The sequence below is a fragment of the Plectropomus leopardus genome, chromosome 11 (assembly GCF_008729295.1).
Source record: "Plectropomus leopardus isolate mb chromosome 11, YSFRI_Pleo_2.0, whole genome shotgun sequence".
In the NCBI taxonomy this organism is placed as follows: Eukaryota; Metazoa; Chordata; class Actinopteri; order Perciformes; family Serranidae; genus Plectropomus; species Plectropomus leopardus.
This window is the reverse complement of record NC_056473.1, coordinates 3138169-3160191: the sequence shown is the minus strand read 5'-3', so window position 1 is coordinate 3160191 and position 22023 is coordinate 3138169. Positions and strand designations below refer to the sequence as shown.

Here is a 22023-nt window from a genome sequence, read left to right as displayed (position 1 = left end):
AAGTTGTAAAAAGAAGAACTTCTGCAGTAGTGAAATTGACATACTGTTAAAGAAACATAAACAAAGTAAACGTGATTTCAAGGAAATTATTCAAGTATTAAAAGGAAAAGTGCACATGCAAAAAAGTTTTTAAAAATGTATAAATCAAGAGTTAAAATAATTGAAAGGAAAAGCAGCAAATCCTCATACATACGGTATATATGAGAAGCTGGAAAAAATGACTTGCATAATAATAAATATAGTAGCCAATTAATTTTCTAATTAATCATCTACTTGATTTAGCTGCACGCATATACTTTAATGTCGTTTGGTTGTAAAGTAGTTATCTAGTAGGGGAGTAAAAAGTATGATATTCCCCTCTGAAGTGTAGTGGAGTATAAAGTGGCATGAGATTAAAATACATAAGTAATGTTAAAGTTCCTCAGATTTGTACTTCAGTGCAGTACTTGAGTAAATGTACATTTGTACATTTCAGCTCTGGTCAGCAGAGGGACGAACAGTAACTGAAATTACAGTCAGTTACTGGGATCAATGCACCAAGTATTAGGTCTAACATTTAGTAATCCAGTCATTATAATTACTCTAATACATGATCTATATTTGATTAAATTGTATTCATGCATTTTTTAAATGTTCCTCGAATGTGAAACTTATTTTACCTTGCGCTGTGGTCTGTGAAAATGAGATGTTTTTCTCTTGTCTTGTTAGAGTGCTCTCCACCACCATTTCCTTGCACCTAAGAGAAGAACAAAGATAATAAATCATTGGTAAATCCCAAAAATCCATGGGTTCTAACAGAATAAGAACAAATCCTGAGTACGAGCACAAATGAAAGAAAATTTGTTTGTATATTGTTTCTTGCATGAGCCCCCATGTGTCAAATATCCTAGATGGCATATGAAGTACTTAATCTACAAAAATACTTGGCACTGAAAGCAGAAGGGCATTCCTGTTAAAGAAAGATGCCTGTGTCCAGCTAGATTATCGGGCTCTGCCTGCTAGGCTACTACACATTTACCACACAATCAGCCCTGTCTAAAAGGAGCTGTTCTAATCCCTGCAAGAGCCGATTGCATTGACGAAAGTGACTTTGCTCTGTACACAAATGCCGGCCCTGTGTGCTCACACGGGCCCTTGAAGCCCTGAGACAGTGTACGCTACACCCCCAGGCTGCTAGCCAGGTTACTGGGTCAGGCCTGCGACTGGGAAGGCTTTGTTCAGGGAGGGGGAGGAGGGTAAAGGGGGTTGGCGAACCCCAGGGAGCCCCCCATGTCTCCATGTCTCAGTGCGGACATGAAAGATTTGAAATACGGGAATGATGCACGAGCGGTGGAATTTTGATCCAGGCAGTGCGCAAAACATGCCCAAAACACAAATATTACATGTAAACATGTAATGAAACATCTGTAAATGCAGCGGCAGATTAACCTGCTCATGAGAGTCTTTCTGTGAAGAAATGTGAAGTGAGTACAATTTAAGTGTTCTTTAATCACTGAATGGGATTTGGTGATTATATCTAGGCTGGCACATTACATATTCAAATTGCTTTGCGGAATTCAAGCGCGGGCTCCCTCCCCCCTCCGACAATAGTCCCCAAGCTGGACGATTGGGCATTAATGAGGTAGCTGCAACCATTGGTGGTGGGGGAGGCCAGATTAAGCCGTTAGTGGGGGGAGGATGTTGGTGAACATGGCAGTCTGGCATCCAACAGACCCGAGAGGATCACCAGTATATGTGTCTCCAGGCTTAGAGCATCACAGATACTTTTTATTTGCTAGGATGAGTTTTTGCCAGAGATCATCCCTTCCCCAAAAAGCAGCATGAGCTCCAAGAGGTCATGTGTCGCGATCTGTGAGGTTGGTGTCAGCTGACAGTTGCCAGCTGCAGAGCTCCATCACAGAAGCCACGACTGCTCCTCTCCAATCTTTGTCCTCGCTGGCTCATGTCATATTTCCTGTAAAGGGGCACTTCCAGGGCCACAAAAACAAGAGGAATTCTTCAAATCACTGTCCTGGCGTCACTCCAGGGCTCAGCGGTATCAGGGGCCAGGGCTCCTATCAAGAAATAGCACGCTGAGGTTTCTCGGCTGCTTTTCTCTTACCCTGCGGCATTTAGCCCCACTATTGTAAATTGTCTGCCAAGCTTGTAATCATGCGATGAGAGACACAGGCTCTGAGATGCCACTGAGACTCAACTGTGGAACTTACAAATTACAATCAAGAAAATGCTGCTTTGGATCTAGCTGACCTCTATATTTACTAAATTGGAGGAAAGTAAACTGAATGGTTTCGATCTATAGCACCCTGAGCAGTGAAAAGAAATTTGAAAATGATGCAGCTATAAAGAAATAAGAGATTTCATAAAAGCTGGAAGTTGAAAAGAAATTAGATTTCAGGATTACTTTGAAATAATCACCAGGGATTACAAAATATATTCAGAGCTGGTCTGGGTTCCCATGGCCAGGAATTTCACATCGCAGTGCTTATTTTCCTTTCGAGCTGGCAACGCCGCCTGCCTGTTGGCATGATCTATATCCATTTAGTAAGAGATGAAGCTTGTGTCAGTTGTTATTTATTAGATCCAGGCTGCAGGGTGCATATTGATCAGGAAGTGTGTTTTATCCATTGCTACAGTGCTTGTTATTTAACCCTTTGAAACCTGGATCGACATCACTTTTCTTGTGCTGCAGTCAGGTCTTTTCCTTGTTTTTTTGCAAATGTTTTTCGTTGTTGCTGTTTTACTGTCCAGATTTTTGTGGGTTTTATCAGAATTATCACAATTATATATTTGAGATTATTTTACAGAATTTTTGCAATTTTCCACTAATGTTCTTTTACTAATTTCTATCCAACTTTCATTTCTTCTTAAGTAGCTCGTTGCCACCTTCCAATGTTTTTGAAAGAAATTAAGCCAATTTGGTCTCCCAGGGTTAAAAGCACATACCTCACATACTTTGATGTTTCCACTCACACCTTTGTATGGGCTTGTGAGCACTGTATCTATCCAATCAACAGTGTGGTACTCAGTATTATTTTGCACCACTGATTATAACTTTTATGAGTGGAATGTTGTCGCAGTAAACAAGGACATTACATGTGAATACTCTACGTCTGTGTTTCAGGTGTGACATCGATTTCATTTCCTGCTCAGTTCATAAATTGCAGTTGCCAGAGTAATTGTTTTTGTTTATGGCCCTGTCTGTATTTATGTGCACAGCTGCCACATAAAGGCAACGGTGTTGGGATGAGGGGAAAGACGAGGTGCTCTTAAAGATATTCTTATGACGACTGTGTGTGAAGGCTGAGCTTCCCCTGGGCTCTCTCCCGTCGGCCCTCTTGATTATTTTGCCATTTCACCCCATGCCTTGGCTGAGTCCTTGGGAGACATCAGGGCCTCTATCTCACACACGGCTGCTCTGACTCTACCCCCCGCCACACCATGCCGCTTTGCTTCACCTCCCCGCTCGCACTGCAAATAAGCTTTTTGCAGTGTGCGAGTGTGTATGTGTGCATGCACACATCCTTTTTTCTCTCTTTTTTTCCCTGGAAGCTTATTAGAATAACAATAACAGGAATGTGGTTTGAGAGCTGTCCTGTCCCAGTGGCATAGCAGTGAGAGGGAGAGTTGTCCCACGTGTTTCTGAAAGGGCACACGCCGCTCTATTCATCCAGATGTGTTAAGCGAGGCCAAAGTCTCAGTGTTCTCGGCTTGTCTGAGGCCCACTGTGTTTATGCCGAGTTAGTTTGGCCTTAGGATCTTTGGCTTGTTCAGTATATTTTAGGAACACGCCTCATGAGATCCTGCAGTTAAAGAGGACTTTTATTTACTTAGCTCCTCTGTCATTATTGTGCTCTTTTGCTTCAAAGTGGGATTTTGAAGGATGCCATGTTGACTGTGGCAGCGTTTTAGTGGAGCATTTTAAGGTTACAAGAGTGTTGTAAAAGATCAGAAATCAATTGTACAAACTGGGCAGGCAGAGTGACTAAAGATGGCAATATGTAAGTTAAAAAACCCCAAATATGCCATGAAAAGAAACACAGTGACACACACACAGAGTTTTGTGTTCTTGTTGTTTGTTTACATTCCAAGCCAGAGCGATTAGGATGGAAGATGTGACCGTCACCCTGGGAAACTGGAAATAGCACCGAGAAGGACTCACAAAAAGAGGGCAAGCTGCTTTAAATAAGTGACATAGGGAATAAGCAAATTTAAATACTACTCGATTGGTTGTTAAGTCCGGGGTTGATATTACAAAAATGAGTAAGGAAATCCTTAAAAGATTTTATTTGGACTATCATAGAACATAGAAATGGCAATGCTGTTTCATAGGACATGCAACAGATGATGTGATACTTTAGACATATGATTAATGTTTGGGCAGTGGAGCTTCTTGGTGCTCATTTACCCCACAGGCTACTTGGGTCCTGGCATCAGAAGTAATGACTAAATATAATGCTAATTATGGTGTGTGTAACTGATGGCAGCGTGATGCTGTTATTTACTAAAAATATCTTCTTTATACAGAGACCTTTGGTAGCTAGTGCCCAATCACGGACATTGTGTTACAGTATATTATTCCAGAGGTGGGGACTCGAGCCACATGACTTGGACTTGAGTCACAACTTTAACTGCTTTAGAATAAACTGGGCAAAAAGACAACTGCAACTTGCAGCTCGGTGTGACTTAAGTGTTTTGACTTGATAAAGCTTGATAACCAAAGATTAAAAAGTGTTAGGCCTATATAAAAAGTGTGCCATGCATCAGTTAATTTCCCCCAAAGCAACTGATATTAATGCTTTTAATTCCCAGCAAGCCGACACTTAATTCCCCAGATCCATTTTTTTAACCAATCTGATAACATCCAATCAAGTTTCAGCAGAGAACCAGTAAGAACCAAAGTTCAAGCTCCCAGGAAGTGCTCCAAGCTCTGATGCAAATTTGACATAGTGGCCAAAAGTGGAATTACATCATCCATGTTGGTCATGTGATGTCCACAGGCCCAGAAATGTATTCATTTTTTAATATCTTTTTCACCGTCACTCATTTCACCATCTAGAAGTCACTGAATTCGATAACAGTTGGCAAGACTAAAAGAGCCACAAGACTACATTTTTTTAGACCACCATTTAAGCTAGTGAAGCGCTAAACCAGAAGTCAGTCACTCTGCCAGTGGAAGTGACCCACTCGGGCACACTTGGACACGCTAGGCCCCCTAAGTCTTTAGTGTGCAAGGTTCATGGGCCTGTAGATCGTTATCTTATACCTGGAGAAGGAGGCTCGTTTTTTTCTTTTTTTTGCTTTATGTGCCAAAGAGCAGTTCTCATCAATAGGACCCCGCCTCCATAGCTGTATCCAGACTTTCCTAATACATAAGAGCTAAAGTTACATTACCAAGTGCTAGTGAGAAGACATGATACCAATGATGATTTTGTTAGTGTACATAAATTTTGCTTTGGTTAAACAAAAATTAATTGCAGTATGAAAAACATGCCCGTAAGCAAATTACAGATGGAGATGCAACAACTTCCAACTCGGTTTGACATTTGAAGTGGCACAAAGAACGTTAAGTCAGGAAGCTAATATTAAAATACTTAGCAAGCTAATGCTTAGCTAATGTTAGTGAGCTGTTGTTAAAATGGCATCATTTTATGTGAAGAGCAAAAAAATGGCTTGTTTAGGACTCGAAACCCAATTTTTAGGACTTTGGACTTGACTCAGAAATTACCTACCTTGAACTGGGACTAAAGTGCAAAGACTTGAGACTCAAGTTTAACTTGTAAAACAATGACTTGATCCCATCTTTGTAATAATCACATTTCACATGGTGCTTTTCTAGTAAAACACTAATTTAATTCCAGTAAAATCCTACGCATATTTTAAGAGACTAAGCCTCATTTTGCCATTTCAACATTTTCAAATAATGAATTATTAAGATCTTTAAATGTTTAGATGATTACAAGGATGTTAACATTTTAATGACTTCTGATTAATATGACAGTCCTTCTGTGCAAAGCCATCAATTATTAACCATCCAACAGGTCATTTGGCATTGGAAAAACAAAACAAAGTGGACAATAAAGAAATATTCCATACAGTGTCTGCACTGGCCTCTGAGGAGTCTTATCGCAAACATTTTGTTCTTGGATTTAAAAATGTGGCAAAACAGGATATGAGCAACACAACCAGTGCAACTAAGCATGGGCAGTGTTTTTGTTTACAGTAGTGACGAAGCTTAACCCCAAGAGCTGCAATCCAACGCCCCAGAGCTGCTGTTTAACCAGAGAGCTCTAACTGGCTCATGTAATCCTTATTGTGGTGGAAAATACATACTGCATAAAAATGGACTATTATTATGTCTGGAGTTAGAATTCTCAAATTCATGCACATTAAGTAGAATATGCCTCAAAAAAACAGGGGAAAATTTCTTTAAGTTCTATGGTTTCATTTAACCATATTTTAGTTAATATATTTTGCAAACTCAAGGGGGGCACTATTAAAATCATGATACTTATGACTTGAACAATGAAAAATCCCTTTCTCTTATTACACCTGTTACATGTGTTTGACATTTTTCGGCTCACCTCTTCTATCCACGCAACTCAGTTGAACACACCACATCTTGGTGCATGTTTTGGATTCCCCTTTCTCCAAGTTTCCCCGTGAGTTAATCAGGTTTAGGCATACTTTTCCAACACACAATCTGCGAATTGTTAAAGGATTACAGACTGTCTGCCTGCCTGCGTGGAGAGAAAAGTTCAGTAATGTGAGTATAGTGCAGCGCTCCAAGTGGTTTGTGGGATCGCTGCAGTGAAACAGGCTAGGGAATCAACAAGGGAAACACATATAGTGGTGACAGTGCATCTGAGGTCTAATATTCAGCGTGTAAAGGGAATTTTCTAACATCCAAAACACTGGACACCATCTAATGCAAATTAGTAATGCAAAGGTTTATTTGGGGGGAATCCATTGAAAGAAAACTGTTTTTTTTAAATATAGCTTTTCTTTACAAGCAAATAGAGGAAGCAGTGGCTCTAACATAGCCATTACAAACCTCCATCCCTGTGTGTTTAAAGAGGAAGGCACCTACAGTAAAGAAAGGTGGGGTGTCGGGGGAGGGGAGAGACGGAGAGTGTTTGTCGAGGTTGACAGATTAGCCCCAGCCTCTTGGAAAAAGACTGATTCTGCTTGGCATAACAGGCAGTACCTTGGGGGATGCTCGACAGTTGCCCATCCCCATATCCCCACACTTACTCCCGGCAGTCCCCAACCCCCCCTTTCTTTTTGCTTTCCTGTCTCTACCAACCCCCCTCGATGTATAGATCCTCAAACACAGGAACCACCACTTCCATCCTGAGTGCATGATTTAGACCATAAGAGGTGGTGTCACACGTTTTGTTCATAAATAAATTGTTTACTGTCAGACCATCTGAATGGTGAATAAGGATAATTTATGTGACCCTTGCATTTTTGCTAGATACTGGACTTGATTGCTTGCATGTGACACTAAAAACGTAGCTGACAGTTGAATGTTTCCTGTCAGTGCTTCAACTTCTGGAGTTTGGTTGTTATAGAAATACAAGTATATAAAAAATAGAAATATAAAAATAGAAATACAGTAATAGTAAATAATTAGCACTAGAATGGAAATATTTAACTATTTAAAAATAAAGTATGTATAACATGCTGAGTATGTAAGTGTGTAAAAATGTAAATGTAAAGAAATAATAGACAAGTAGGACTAATATGTGAATATTTAAATTACAATATGGATGATGTGCACTGTGTAAAATGTGTAAAATATAACTATGCCTTATGCTACAATGCCACGTACAAAACTAGTATTTAAGTTAAAATATAAACATATACATATTTGTGCAATGCTACAATAAGCAACGGCCATATGCATTAGTGAGATTAACAAGAAGAGTATATACAATATGTGCTATGTTAAATATATAGCCTATATTCAAGAGTTGGAAGAATATTGCATTTTTGAATAACTGCAAAGAGGACTGCTGTGGTTGAAATGTTGCACCAAATAGTGCAGTTAAGACAGTTTTTGCACCTTAAAAACACTATTGCACATTTCAAGTTTAATAAATAAATGATGGGATTTTAATTGTAGATGTCACACATACATATAAACCTAAATAAAGGAGGAACAAATAGTGGCCAGGATCCATCCCCCTCTTCTCGGCTGAGTTGCCTGTCACATTCCTACAGGAAGAGCATTTAGGGCCATCCCTCATGCACCGGCTCTACTGGGAGCCACCGTCACCTACCCATCCCTCCCCCACCCCCCCACCCCCATACACACCCAAACCTCCCAGTCCCCCCCTTTCCCCACCAACAACACACAGCCACACGTCCCCACTGTTCATGAATAATCCAGGCGGGCCGACAGGCCATTGCACTCAGCTTTGTGGGGGAAGAAGCTAGAACAAAAGACGGGCAGCTCACAGAGCAGCTATGGCTGAGTAGGCTCAGATGAGAAGACAATGGTAACTAGTGTCAGTACAGACAGGGGCAGGAGGCAAAGACTTCAGAGTAAATCACATATCCAGGCGCTTGCTCCCATCTCAGTGTTGCCATGCCAAATACCAGAGCTGGGAACCCTGCCTTCTCACTTTCGTCCACAGAGCAAAGAAAGGAAAGACAGAGAGAGAAACTATCCTCTCATCTCTTCCCGCAGATGTTTGTACTGAGGGGAACAGCAGATCTCTTTAGTGGAGCTATTTTTTCCTTCCTCATCAAATAGCAGGGTTAGGAACTCTGTTTAACCTCATCAAAGATGAGCAGTTTCAACATGCTCGGTGAGTTAAAGATGAAGTTTTACAAGGACATCACCGGCAGTGTCCTTTGTCCTTGTTCAAACTGCTGAGCCCCCTGCCAAGATTTTCTGTTCCAGTCCAGTTCACACCTTACAACAGCTTGAAAGTATTTGACATCTCCAAACACACAGCCCCTGGAGTAGCAGATGTGGCCGGGTCGAGGCCACAGAGGCAGTTATTGTATCAGCCTGGACGCCCCATGGGGGGGGGGGCACTGACAAGGTGTTAAGAATTGCCGTTCTGATGCCATTTGGTCGCTGCGACTGTAACTGTCCAACGGTTAGACTCCCATGTCGTGATAATGTGCGGCGTTACTGCACACAGGTCACACTGCTCTTTCTTTCTATTATGAAGCTGTTTAATTTTATTTAACTAGACAAATGCTAATAGTACACTCTGATGATAATAATACCCCATTAAGCTTTTCTCCCATTAATTAATCATGAGATTAAAGGACTCACACAATCATAATTAGAATACTATGGAGCATAAGCAATCTAATGAATTCTTTCCGTGGTTTCAAGCTGGACAAATAACGCTGATTTAATAGTTATCTACATAATTACTAACAGCTCCCACAGCAGGAATAACACTTTCAAAACACACTATAAAGACTTATATAACTAACAGCAATATCTTAAGGGAATACTTACCCACAAAATCACAATTTATACATCAATTAGTAATGCTGTGTTACCTTGAATATGTGCATACCATTTTTATTGCATGCCTCCCTGAAAAACAGTAAACTTATGAAAGTATTGATTGATTTGGGACCACTTTTACCAACAGCAAAACTATCAAACATCCGTTTACAAACTTTTGCACAACTAGTGCAGTATAATCCAAGTCTTATTTATCTGGTATAGGGTTGCAACTTGTAAGCACTTTCTTTATTCATTTAAACGGTCAAATTAATGATTGCTTACGCGATTAAGTGTTATTTTACAAAAACAGTAAAACATTGTTCATTTCAAACAATACAAATGCATTTTTTCCTCAGTCATAGCTAAAAGCAACATATTGCATATACTTTGACAGTTTTTCATAGATTAACTGCTTAAATTTCACGTGTGATTAAGTTCTTAATGACTAATTAATTGATCATTGATTCATTGTTATCATCCCTTATCCAGTCATTTGCTTAGTACTTCCTTAACACATACATTTTCATCAAAAGAACTCTTAGTTATGGGTTCTGGCTTTAAAGTAAGCAAAGATAAGTATACTATAATACTGCAATTATGCTGCATGAGTTATGTTAGAGTTTATATTGGTGTATGTGAGAAAAACATGTCATGACTTATTCATTGACAAATGATCATTTTGTGGGTGAAGTATTCCTTGAAGTAACTTGAAGGACTCACATATTTTTTCTAAACTGAAAGAACTTGAGTAAAAGTCATTTAAATCTTTGCATCTTTGATTTAAGACTCATTAGCAGCATTCAGCTTTTGCATCAAAAGATTAGAATCATTTTGTGCCCCACAACATCATTACCCTCAGCATATGTATGCCATACAATCAATGTACGATGCTGATGTAAATATTACTAAATGTAAGCATGACATCTAAGAGTTGAAAAAATGTACTTGAAACCCAGTTTGCTGTCACAGTGCTTATGGAATTGCATGCAGTTTGAGTCATGTGTTTGTTACATGGATGTGTATACATGACTCATCAGTTTACTGACCTGAGAGCACTTGAACTGTTTATTTCTATGAGCTATTATCAGCTGTGTCTGAACTCTTTTCGCCAGGGTGACAACCTTTTTTAAAAACTGTCCTTTGGTGTGTATCTAGTGTGACTCATTTACCTTTAACTCATATTCAAATTGAAGATTTAAAGCTCAGTGTCTATTTCTGTTCGTTCATGGATGAGTGTGCATGATGAAATCCCCAAAGTTTGACTCTCTGTTGACATGGAGCCTAAACCAGAGTCAGCTAGATATTTTACCTCACTCCCACCATGTGCCCTGTGGCAGTGTGAGGCTTCCTCAGGCTAAAAAAATACTAAACAATACACACACACAGCCTCAGGGGATCAGCCCAAAGATCCACATGGAGATGTCTATGACTCAGCGTCTCTATGTAAATCTACACCTACTACTTGACTGACAGCCGCTTTGGGATCACTTGCAGGGACAAGTGGTCTCACTGACTTAACACATGAAAAGTCAGTTTGTTTCATCAGGCTGGGTGAGATGATAATAACATTGGCCAACTTGCATGAATTGTCTGTGGTGTTAAGTGTATTCTGCCGTCAATAATGAAAACTGTTATCAAACCCGTTTTCATTCAGACTGCAGCAAAGTTGTTGAGTTGGTTCCTCTAGTTGTTGGTATGCAGCAAAAATGTAATGAACCGACCAGGTAACATGATCGTGACTATGTTATTTCCTTAAATGATAACATTATCAACAGAAGGGCCAAGTCCAACCATGATAAACACAAGAAACACTATAATAATGATATATGAGTAAATAAAATGTTGTGGATGTGAACCTGAACTGTTTTCACCATTGAGTTCAGACCAATAAAGCTCAGCAAAAAAAATTAAAAGAAGATATAATACATTCTTCCTCTTATAAATGAAAACTTGAACTCATGAGCAATTAAATGCTCCTTTGCTCAGTGCAATGCACTTTAGGGGGTTGGCAGCCACAGCCTAATTTTGTCTGGCCAAACAAAGGGTGACCACAACAGCCTGCCTGATAATGGATTTTTGATAGCAATGGCAGATAATATGTAACAAAGACACTGTTTCCTAAATCACCTATAACTTTGGAAATGTATGTGTTGACGTGTCTTTTTTGTTATTAGCCACCATACACACCCATACCAATTTGTTGGTTATATTTAGTTATATCATCCGATATGTTGGTTTAGCTCTTGTGATCATGGTTAGCTCATGCTAGCAATGCTAGCAAGCTTTAAGAAGATATTTCTATGGAACGTACATAACTGACATAGTTGGTAGACTTCTCTTCTTACCACAGGTGTACTGTGTTTTAGGGGCAGTTTACAATGCAAGCATGGCTTGCATGAAACATTACATTGTTGCAGTTTGGCTTTTCGTTCACATGACAACAGCGCTTTGGGGGCCTGAAAACGCAACATTTGGAAACCAGGTTGAAACTGAGTGTGATCTTTTGAAAACACAACTCCTTCTGTCACCATGCAAACTGCCATTGCACGGATCCTGTGACATCACAACGGCAATTCGCGCATGTGCATGATGTTTCTTTATGGTGTGTCATTACAAATTCACACCGACAACTACTGGTGTGGCATACATACTACAGCATTTTCGGTTGTTTTGCAGGTCTGCAGGGTTTTTTTATACACAAAGGACAGACTTTTCTGTTTTTAGCAAAGCTGTTTTCATCTAAATGTAGTAATAAATAGTGTCCGATATTCAGCAAAACTTTTGCTTTAACACCTCAGTGTTAAAGGGGCAGCCTCCGAGGCTAAAAAATGAAGCCAAAGCAGAAGTGCCAAAAACTGCGGTTCATCATTGAGACTGGCTCCAAAACAGAATATATTCTCACAGACCCCTGTGTTAAAATGCCCAACTTGAAATGCCCCAGCAGAAATAAACATGTTTAAAGCTGGGAACAAAAAATGACTTTGGTCTCTAAAGCTCTAAAGCTCTAAAGCAAGATGGCGACGACTGAAATGTCGAACTCAACTCTTCAAAGCAACAGTCCTCAAATGTGAAAGATGATGTCACAGTAGCTACATCCATTATTTGTGTAGTCCATGCTCTAACTTCAACAATGGGTCTGCAACCCCTAAGCTCTCCTTAGACTTACTGCACGGGGGCAGCCAAATTATTGTTAATAAATTTGTGAAAGTTTGAAATGCCTGATGCCTGAAAAACACCTTATCATGCATCCAACATATTTAGCCTTTTTATACTTATCTTTGTGAAAGCGGATTTTCTTTTGTCGCCTAAAGAAGCAAAAACATGTCATGACTGCGGCTTTAGGCTGATGCAACTCAGTTTATACAGTATATGTAGTAGAAGGTCCCTGCTATGTTTCAGCTAAGGAGTCCTTGACCTGAAAAACATGGAAGACCCCTTCTTTAATAGCAAATCAGATATTTTTACAAGGATGTTTTTACATTAAATATTATTCTTTACCAAAAGACAGCTAGTAATTTAAGATACTTCAATACAGATTAAACAAACAAGATATAGCATGGTAATAAGTGACTTTTAGAGTAGGCTGATTTTGGTACAGTGCCAGGCGTCTTGTCCCTCTGTTTCCAGTCTTTGTACTACGCTAAGCAAACAGGCTGCCGGCTGTAGCTTCATTTTTATCGTAAAAATACAAGAACTGTATCAATCCTCTCAATTAGGGCTGGGAGTGGAAAAAAATCAAATATCACATTTTTTTTTTAACAAAAACCTGGATACAATATTGCTACAAAATTATAGGGTTGACTATCAGTGCTTTCACAAAATATTCAAGATTTTTGATAAATAATTATCAGTGATGTGAATATAATGTCCAAGTGCATAAAGACAAATAATAGGAAAGATAGAGCGGTCTGGTGAGTTCATAAAATAACATCAATTTACTGTAATGTAGCCTAAGAAAGAAAAGATAATAATTAGGATATTACAATACCCAAAATATATCATATTATAATATGATATCCATATATTTCCTAGCCCCACTCTAAACTTATTACACAAGAAAGTGAATATTGGTAAGCAGGTGTTTAAAAATATCTAACTATTCCTTTAAGTTTTGTAGTCTTGTGTTTTTTTGCTGCCAGGTTAGACAGACAGGCTCTACTTTTGGAGTCAGAAACCGGGAGCTAATGGGTTAAATGACATATGGTTATGTAGCTTGAGAAGGAAGCTGCGAATAAAACGAGGGCGACCTCTGAACAGTCTGACCTGAGTGACATTGATTAGAATTAGAATGTGAAGTGTGCACGGTGGCATGGATGGGGGTGACAGGCAGACCTAATGCATGGCTGGAGGGGGCTCACACTGCAGTGGTGGCACTATTGCGATGCTAAATGTGTAAATGTGCACTCTCATCTCATCACAGGCTAGCTTTTGTTCAGCAGGACTCTCGATTTAAATCAAATTCAAATGCAGCTCTTCTACATCAGTAACTCCATCTCAGTGACTTGTTGCTTCTAATTTTGGTCAAGTCTCCTACTACTTTCCCCTCTGAAAGTAATAGGTCCTGAGGATATGGCTCGCCTCTTGTCCCTGCTTACTTTGATGCTTTTTTGGCTGATCGTCCTTAATTAGCGTAAAACCCAAAGCAGACGTACGCCGCTTTACCACTTCATGTGAACGGCCAGACATAAATAGGTCAGCATTAATGGTCAGCTGTGTGTCTCAAGTGTTCACGGCCTTGTGGGCCGCTTTGCGTTTTGTGTTGACATGAGTGAGCTTGTGCACATGAAGGAAAGCTGGAGGCTGATGGGGGTGGGGTGAATGGCATGCGTTGGGTTTTAGAAAGGGAGGAGGGGTGTCGAGCAGAAGAGCTGTTCATTGGCCCCGTGCTGCAAAAAAAACTGCTTATGGCTTTGCTGCATGACTGGGCATTTGTGACAGCTATAGTTCTGCCTGCCACATCTGCCAGGGACACTGTGCTCTCAGCCAGTCAGCTTATAATCAATCACTTACGACTGATAGCCAGAGAGGCAGCTTCAAGTCCATCTGACTGACATTTGTTTTTCTTGAGACCTGCAGTTATAAAAGCGCCTGTGTGCTTTGGCCTGAGGTGGTACCACGAGGTCTGCTTCAAAAAGAAGTGAAAGAGAGGAGAAATGTGAGCCGTTGCAGACATATCACATTAAGCACTACTCATCAGTAAAAAAAGGACGGGCGATAATTATCGAGCTTGTGTTGAATCTAGGACATTCTATCAACAAAAGTACCAAACTGTCCATTTTCAGGCTGAAACAGCTGCAGGCAGTGCAGAAGAGAGCCGCAGCCAAATGTATTTTAAAGGACATATTACCTGTTGGTTAATGACTTTCTATGTTGAACTGTCCTTTTAGTGGAAGTAGGTTTTTGGGTCATTTTATGTAACAGGTTCCTGACAGAGATAGACTTCGCCCTGCTGGCTTGTTTGTTGCTGGGTAGCTGTGGATGGTCTGTGACAGACGAGGTTATCGCCCAAGTGAAAGAGCTGTCCACTACACTATTGTTGTGTTTTGCCTTTCAGACAGGCTCCTCCCATGAATGGCTACAGGTCATCATCCCTGACCTGGGAGGTACAATGTAGCCTCTGTGATTGGCCCGAGTGGGACATTATTTAGGTCACATTTGTAACTTGAAAAAACAAAACAAACAAAAAAAAAACAGCAAGTCAAGATGCCTTTTACAAGTTCCATTAAAAGAAGCTGCTTTGTAGATTTACTTAAGTTTTTTTCCCCACTTTGAGATGACATGAATCAGATCAGGCCAGATCTGGAAGATAAAACACTAGGGGTGTAACGATACATCCACTGTATGGAGGCATCGATTTATATTCCTGTGATCATACTACATAAATGGCAAGTCGTCCTTCTAGTGTGACTTGTATAGATCTAAAATAATTTTTCAAGGCATAAACTTATTGTATTATACTAAGAATTTGCGCCTTGTATTCAGCATGTCAGACTTTGTTATGTAGATGTATTTTTTGCACTTATAATGGTAAATAATTGTAAATATTAATGCAGTTTATTCACCCATTCTTCGACATTCTTGGGCATGTGTATAGCATCAGAGCTGTTGGTTTACTGCTGCCTCCGTCAGCTGTTGTGTTGGTGAAGAGCAAATAGATATAGATATATAGGTATAGTGAACACTTAAACTGGTATTGATTTTTTTATGTGGCTAAAGTATCTTTTGCTGCATCCACAGCAGGACATCGCTTAGGTTCCGTACCAGTGTTGTGCGACTGTACTTTATTAATCAGAAGAGGGGGACGGCTGGGGTGTGACTTTTTTAAATTAAAAATGCTAAAATGCTACCTTTTCAAGTTGTACTGTATGTCCCTCACTTAAGCCAAAATTAAAGCACCCCTCGTGTGTTGGAGCACCCCTTCCCCCCTTATTAATGAACAGTCCCTATCCCTAACCACCGAGGGGATGCTGATGTGACGACAAGGAGCATGCCCAGATCACCTAGTCCAGTTAAAGTCCAATTTAGGTGACGGAATAGCTCGACTTCCCATTGAATTATCTGGGTGTGTTTGTCTGATCTTGAGAAATTCAGTTTAGTTTGAATTTAGACAGACTAACATGCTTACATCTATTTTAAAAGTCAAGTTTTAGTCAGACTAATAAAATAATTCAACTTTTTCTAACATCATGTAAATGTACTAATTGATGACACCTAGGCATCTAGTAGTTTCCCAGTTACTCTTAAAGGCTTTAGAAAAACATTCAAATAATTATTAAACGATGTTAATGTCCTGTCTGCCTCTTCACATCTGTTACAGAGAGAGGAAACATCAGGGAACATCTTGTATCATTTGTCTATGGAGTAAATTTTTAAACTGTATCACACTGTTAACTGAACATTTTTGAAAGCAAAATTACCATGACTCAGCTTTTTGTAAACACAAATGATTATTTATGATAGGTTTATTTATGATCCCAAATATATTTTACTTGTCTAAACATTGTTTTTAATTAATATCATTTTAATAATTTGTTTCTTTATTTGTCCTGGCAGTATGTGAAGATCCCAGCGCCCACCCCTGAATCTCCTGATGGATTCAGAGTCTTCTCATTCTACCTTTCCAGTGACAGCAAAGACAAGCCTCAGTCCAGCTTCGACTGTATTCACCAGTATGTCTCAGGGTAAGCAGTGCACATAACTCTTTCCACAGTCGACCACAAATGGAATTTGTAGTAAATTTGGTGTCAGACTGAGACCGCAGGGCTTCACCGAACAGTGGCTTCTCTCTACAGCACTACAACAGCAGACTGCACCACTGTCAGAATATATTCAAACAAGACGACAATAACAGCCACGGCTAACCACAGAGGTGTGACCAGTAAAAACTGAGAACAGGGAGGTTGTGTTTTGGGCTCTGCAGTGTCGAAGGGCTGGTTAAAGGGTTGCAAATTTTAGTCTTTGTAACTGATTTATAACATAATATTAGAATTTGCACACAGGCACAAGTCACAGAAACAGTTTGTGTGTCAGACAGCACCACAAATTACTGCATGACAGCACGAATCTCTAACGCATGTGTTTGACAAATGGGCAGTTAACTGAGCCGAGCAGGAGAAGTTGTCAGCTTGATCTCTCTATAAAGTCTCCTCTCTCCTCCTTCCTCCTCCACACAGGGAGGGCAGGGATCACCTGGAGGGCCAGGGCAGCATTCAGGACAAGATCACAGTTTGTGCCACAGATGACTCCTACCAGACGACCCGGGAGCGCATGTCTCAGGTGGAGAAGGACATCTGGAGCCGCTCAGCTATTGAGATCAAGCCAGGGCCAAGTAAGCTTTTGCCTGATAGCTGTATCTACATTCTGGTGTGTCTTCCAGCCACAGTTTATAGCAACCTTCAAGCACGTATGGATCAAGGACAGATAACTGGAGAGTTTTCATGTTCCCAGAGAGCTTTTAAACCATCGCTTCTTACCATTTCATCCTACTGATAATTGCCATATGGTGTGGAAGTTATCACATAATTGATCAAAGTGCTGCGTTGCAATTATTCATGCGAGAGGGATGCCTCTCTGTCTTGTAATTTTCCTTTCATTTTGACCAGATTGCTCAGGCGCTGTGCCAGCTTGCCTGCCAGCACCATTAATGTGATTGAGTTTGCCAGAAGTATGCGCTAACAAGTCTCATGCTGATGAAGTTTTGCCTAAAATGAAATTACACTGACTGGAATTGAATTCATTTTCATTTGATGAAATACCACTAAATATCATCTTAAGAAGAGGCTGTGTTTAAGCTTGAGTGATCCAGGTCTGACATGCAGGATCGTCTTCTTGCAATTAATTTTCTTTATTTATTGCTGTCTCTTTGCCCGAGTCGTGGTTTTAGAGTTACTGTCGATTAAATTGACCGTGCTACAACTTTATAAATGACCTTCTCATGAGGCTTCATGACATTTAGAGGTCCTGTGTGAATTAAAATGCTTGTGTAGTATATATTTTATGAATGGAAACATGCTTTGTAGACCAACGTGATGTTTAGGGTAATTGCTGTAGAAGCCAGCTGTTGGAGCTGATTCTTACACATTACATGCCATGCTTTGCTGCTGTAATAGTCTCTCATAGGCTTTTACAAAATAAATCTAATGTGGCGCCTGCATGCATCAAATAAACAAAAAGACATGAGATCCTGGTTAAAAATATGCAGTTACAGGACACCTGGTATACACTGAACTTGTCTTTTCAAATATGTAACTGTAGTTACCTTATTGTGGACACCACTGAGAGAAATAAACGGGTCATGGATGAGAGTATCTGCCATATATGCAGTGGAGAGCTCACAGTTGTTTTGTGGTGACTGACTGTCTTTTTATGGTACAGTAATACTATACTCATCAGAAAAAAATGTCCACTTACCAGCTCACAATTACAGGATGCAGAGTAGAAAAATGTCCACAATTTAGATAATGTATGATTTTAAAGTTCAGTAGCTTTCAGGGGCAAAGAGGCACTAACAAGTATGCAGCTGAAATGTGTACATGCTGTAAGTTGGACAAGTTGAAAAAGTTTTCCTAAATAAGGGATTTTTTTTGTTTTGAAGTCATTTATTTCCTAGTTAAAGAAGTATGTAATTTTTAGAAAGATTGTCTTTTCATAAAACTGGTCTGGGCAATAGTAGAGATGTAAATACTTTTGAAATTGATGCTATATGATCAGAGAAAAAAAGAGAAAAGGGGCTATGGAATTTGCATTTGTTTAAGAGATAGAAAACCCACAACTACCAGAATGCACTGCACCACATCAAACCAGTAAATGCTTCTAATAGAGGATGATGTAATTCAAGTTTGACAGTTTTGACATAGGAAGCAATATTGTGGCCAGCTGACAATTAAACAGTAAGCTAAAGTAGGTTTATGATATGTTTGATCTCAGTATTTTCAGCCTTCTTTTTTACAATACAGAGAAAAGCATGGCAGCAACTTCCGTTTACAGATTTTTGTATTATAGCCAAACAGTGCACTAAAATGTGTTTCTGAAGACAATTTAAGTATGAAATACACAGTGTAGTCACAAAATCTTAATTTGTATTTGATCAGTGCTGTCAAGTTTTACCCTATGCCTAAAATGTTGTAAGAAACATTTTTAGTGTACTGTTTGGCTGTAATACAAGACTTTGTGAAAATGGTGCCATACTTTTTTCTGTATTATAAAAACAGAGGCTGAAAAAACCTAAGATCAAAGGGTAAAATTAAGCAGTGCTGATACTACATGAACAAGTTTCTCACCTAAAATGTTGTAAGAAACAAATTTTAATGTACTGTTTAACTGTAATTCAAGAGTGTTACCAGCTTGCCGCCATATTATGTGCCAAAACGGCCAAAGTCGCATTATGTCAGCCACTAGCTGGAGCTTTTATATGTCTGGTGCAGTGCATTCTGGTAGTTGTAGGTTTTATACGTCTTGTGGAAAAGCAACTGCGACAACCCTTTCTGTTTGCTGTGGTCATGGAGCACCCATTTCTTTCTTCTGCATAGACAGCCCAGTTTTATGAAAAGACCAGCTGTAATGTACTTCTTTAAGCATTTGTAATTATTTTCCTCTGTAATACCAATACACTATTGCAAAAGGATGCTGTTTTCAGGGTTTGGTCAATGTTCATATACACCCACAACTCTGTGAAGCTTGTCAGTTATCCTGAGTGAGACATTTCTGTCATCATGGGAAGTATCATTCTACAAAAGCTGCCTTAAGAGTCTTCAAACTTTTCTTAAGCTGCTTTAATTTATCACCAGCAAACAATGGTTCTAGTTGGTGCTTGTTTAAAATGTGGCAGTACAGGTTGTTTCAGTGCAGGGAGGATATTTGACTGACATTTTCATGACCTGATCCAAGGCAGATGTTGAAACAAGCTCCTGCAAGACTGTTGCATATTGCAAAGTAGATTTAAAAAGACTCAGTTTGAAAGAAACTTTGTATATTGTTACAACTAAAATATTGAATTATGTTTAGAAATTACACAGCTTTAACAGCATCACTGGGTTTTAAAACACCCTGTGTACATGTTCAACCATACCTTCCCTGCAAGCGCAGTTGGTTTTCGACCTATAGCAACCTCGAAAGTATGGTTTAAAGGTTGTAATGAGATTACGGTCTGCAGATATCTAGCACTGCCTGCCTGGGTCCAGCTGAATTAGTACTGCAACAGAAAGAAAGGGCCTCTCTGTGTTAGCTGCTTTAGTTTCACACTCATGTTTACTCAGCAGTACGCAAAACCTACTGTTAACCCTTTTCACTCTTTCCAACTCACAACAACATTACCTCTGCAACGCTGACACAAGTGCATGAGCACAGTCCCGTGTTCGAGGTATTTATGTATGTAAATTGCTTTTTCAGATTATCTGTTACATGTGCATAGAGCAGACTGCATGACAATAGAGAGATGAAGATGAAGATAAAATGTGGCGTGTGCAGGCCGCTCTTTCAGAATCAGGGCGTGATTTGTATAACTGGCCCGAGGACTGGATTAGGAATGATATGTCGGCTCAGTGCTATTACAGGATACTGTCAACATATGAATCCTTTTATCAGATGAGTTATTATCTCCTTGCTCTCTTCTAGTTTTATGTATTGTAGCAACGGTATTCAAAAACAGCTTTAGATTCCTGTCGTGATAACTACTTGATTCAGTGGAAACTTGCCCTTATCTTCCACAAGTCTAATGTTGAACCTCTGCTGTGTGTCCCTTTGTTTTGATCTTAGGTAAGTACGTAAAGGTCCAGAGAAAGCATGGTCTGGTATCAGGCTCAGATAGCAGCAGCAAGCACTCCCCGAGCAACAAGAGGAGCCTGGTTCCCAGCCCTGTGGCACACCGGCCCTTGAGAGATCGCATCATTCATCTCCTGGCCTTAAAGCCCTACAGGAAACCTGAGCTGCTACTGTGGTTGGAGAGGGAGCGGGCCAGTCCAAAGGACAAGGCTGATCTGACCTCAGTGCTGGACGAGGTGAGACATCTGGCATGTAATGTAAACACAGTCAACTAATGATGAAATATACTCAGATGTAAAGTTTAATCCTTGGGGACTGTTTGGCGTATTTTACGCATGCATGCATAGGGCATACATTTTGGCAAGACTGTGTATTTTAGTTTAATCTTGGAATTTCCAGCTCAGCTTCTACAATGAGTCTAAAATACACAGTGGAAACTACATTGTTACATCCATTGTGTTAAGTACAAAAAATGCACTACTGAAACCCATTCAAACTGCATTTTTTGATCCCACAGCCATCAAAGCATAAAAGCATGCAGTGTTTTATTTCTGGGTGTCATCCCAGGCTTTTGCCTTGTAATTTGTAAATTTTTACAATTTTTCACTTAATGAAATTTTTTTTTTTGCTACCATGTTTGGCATATGGAGAAAATACATGCTACTTTTTTTTACTAGTTGCACTGTCACAGTCGATGTTGCTGCTAATCTTTGACATTGCCCAAGTTGAGATAATAAAAAATATATACATTGCATGTAGTATATTGAAAATAATATTTTTTTTTTTTCCCATCTAAAAACAAAGTGGCTTCATGACAAAAAAACTGGCATTTAAAGGGTAAAAATTCTGAAATGTTAAAGAATATTTGATATTTATGATTAGAACTGATGTTTGTAAAAGAAATTAGCTCCATGAAAAAATAATATAAATGTATAATATTTTTTAAACCTTGATTTTGAAAAATCGTATTTTCTATCGCATTTTGTGCACAGAGCGATACAAGTGTATAATATTAAAACGGGCCCTAAGGGTTGAGAAAACACCCAAGTGTTAAGTGTGATAAATAGAAATTTAGCTGCTTTTAGTGTCAGGTGACACGAGGTCACAGATTGAAATGACAAACCTTAAGTAGTCTCTAACTTGCGATTTTGTTAATGACACTAATGAACTGCTGTGTAGCTATAAAAAGGTGATGTCAGTAACTTTATGTCAGGCATATTTCCTGTGTTCACAATGTTTCAGTGTCCCACTGCAATCATCAAGTGGAGACTGTGCCGCCGCTGGTA

At 39.5% G+C, this 22023-nt stretch overlaps 1 protein-coding gene across 1 annotated transcript in view; it reads left to right on the top strand.

Annotated features, from left to right (window-relative positions):
* LOC121950448 (RNA polymerase II elongation factor ELL) overlaps positions 1–22023 on the top strand; it is a 39027-nt gene that overhangs the window by 3926 nt on the left and 13078 nt on the right. The window contains exons 3-5 of the mRNA XM_042496446.1: positions 16532–16659; positions 17152–17306; positions 20732–20973. Coding sequence (XP_042352380.1) covers positions 16532–16659; positions 17152–17306; positions 20732–20973 — 525 coding nt within the window. The remainder of the gene's footprint in view (positions 1–16531; positions 16660–17151; positions 17307–20731; positions 20974–22023) is intronic.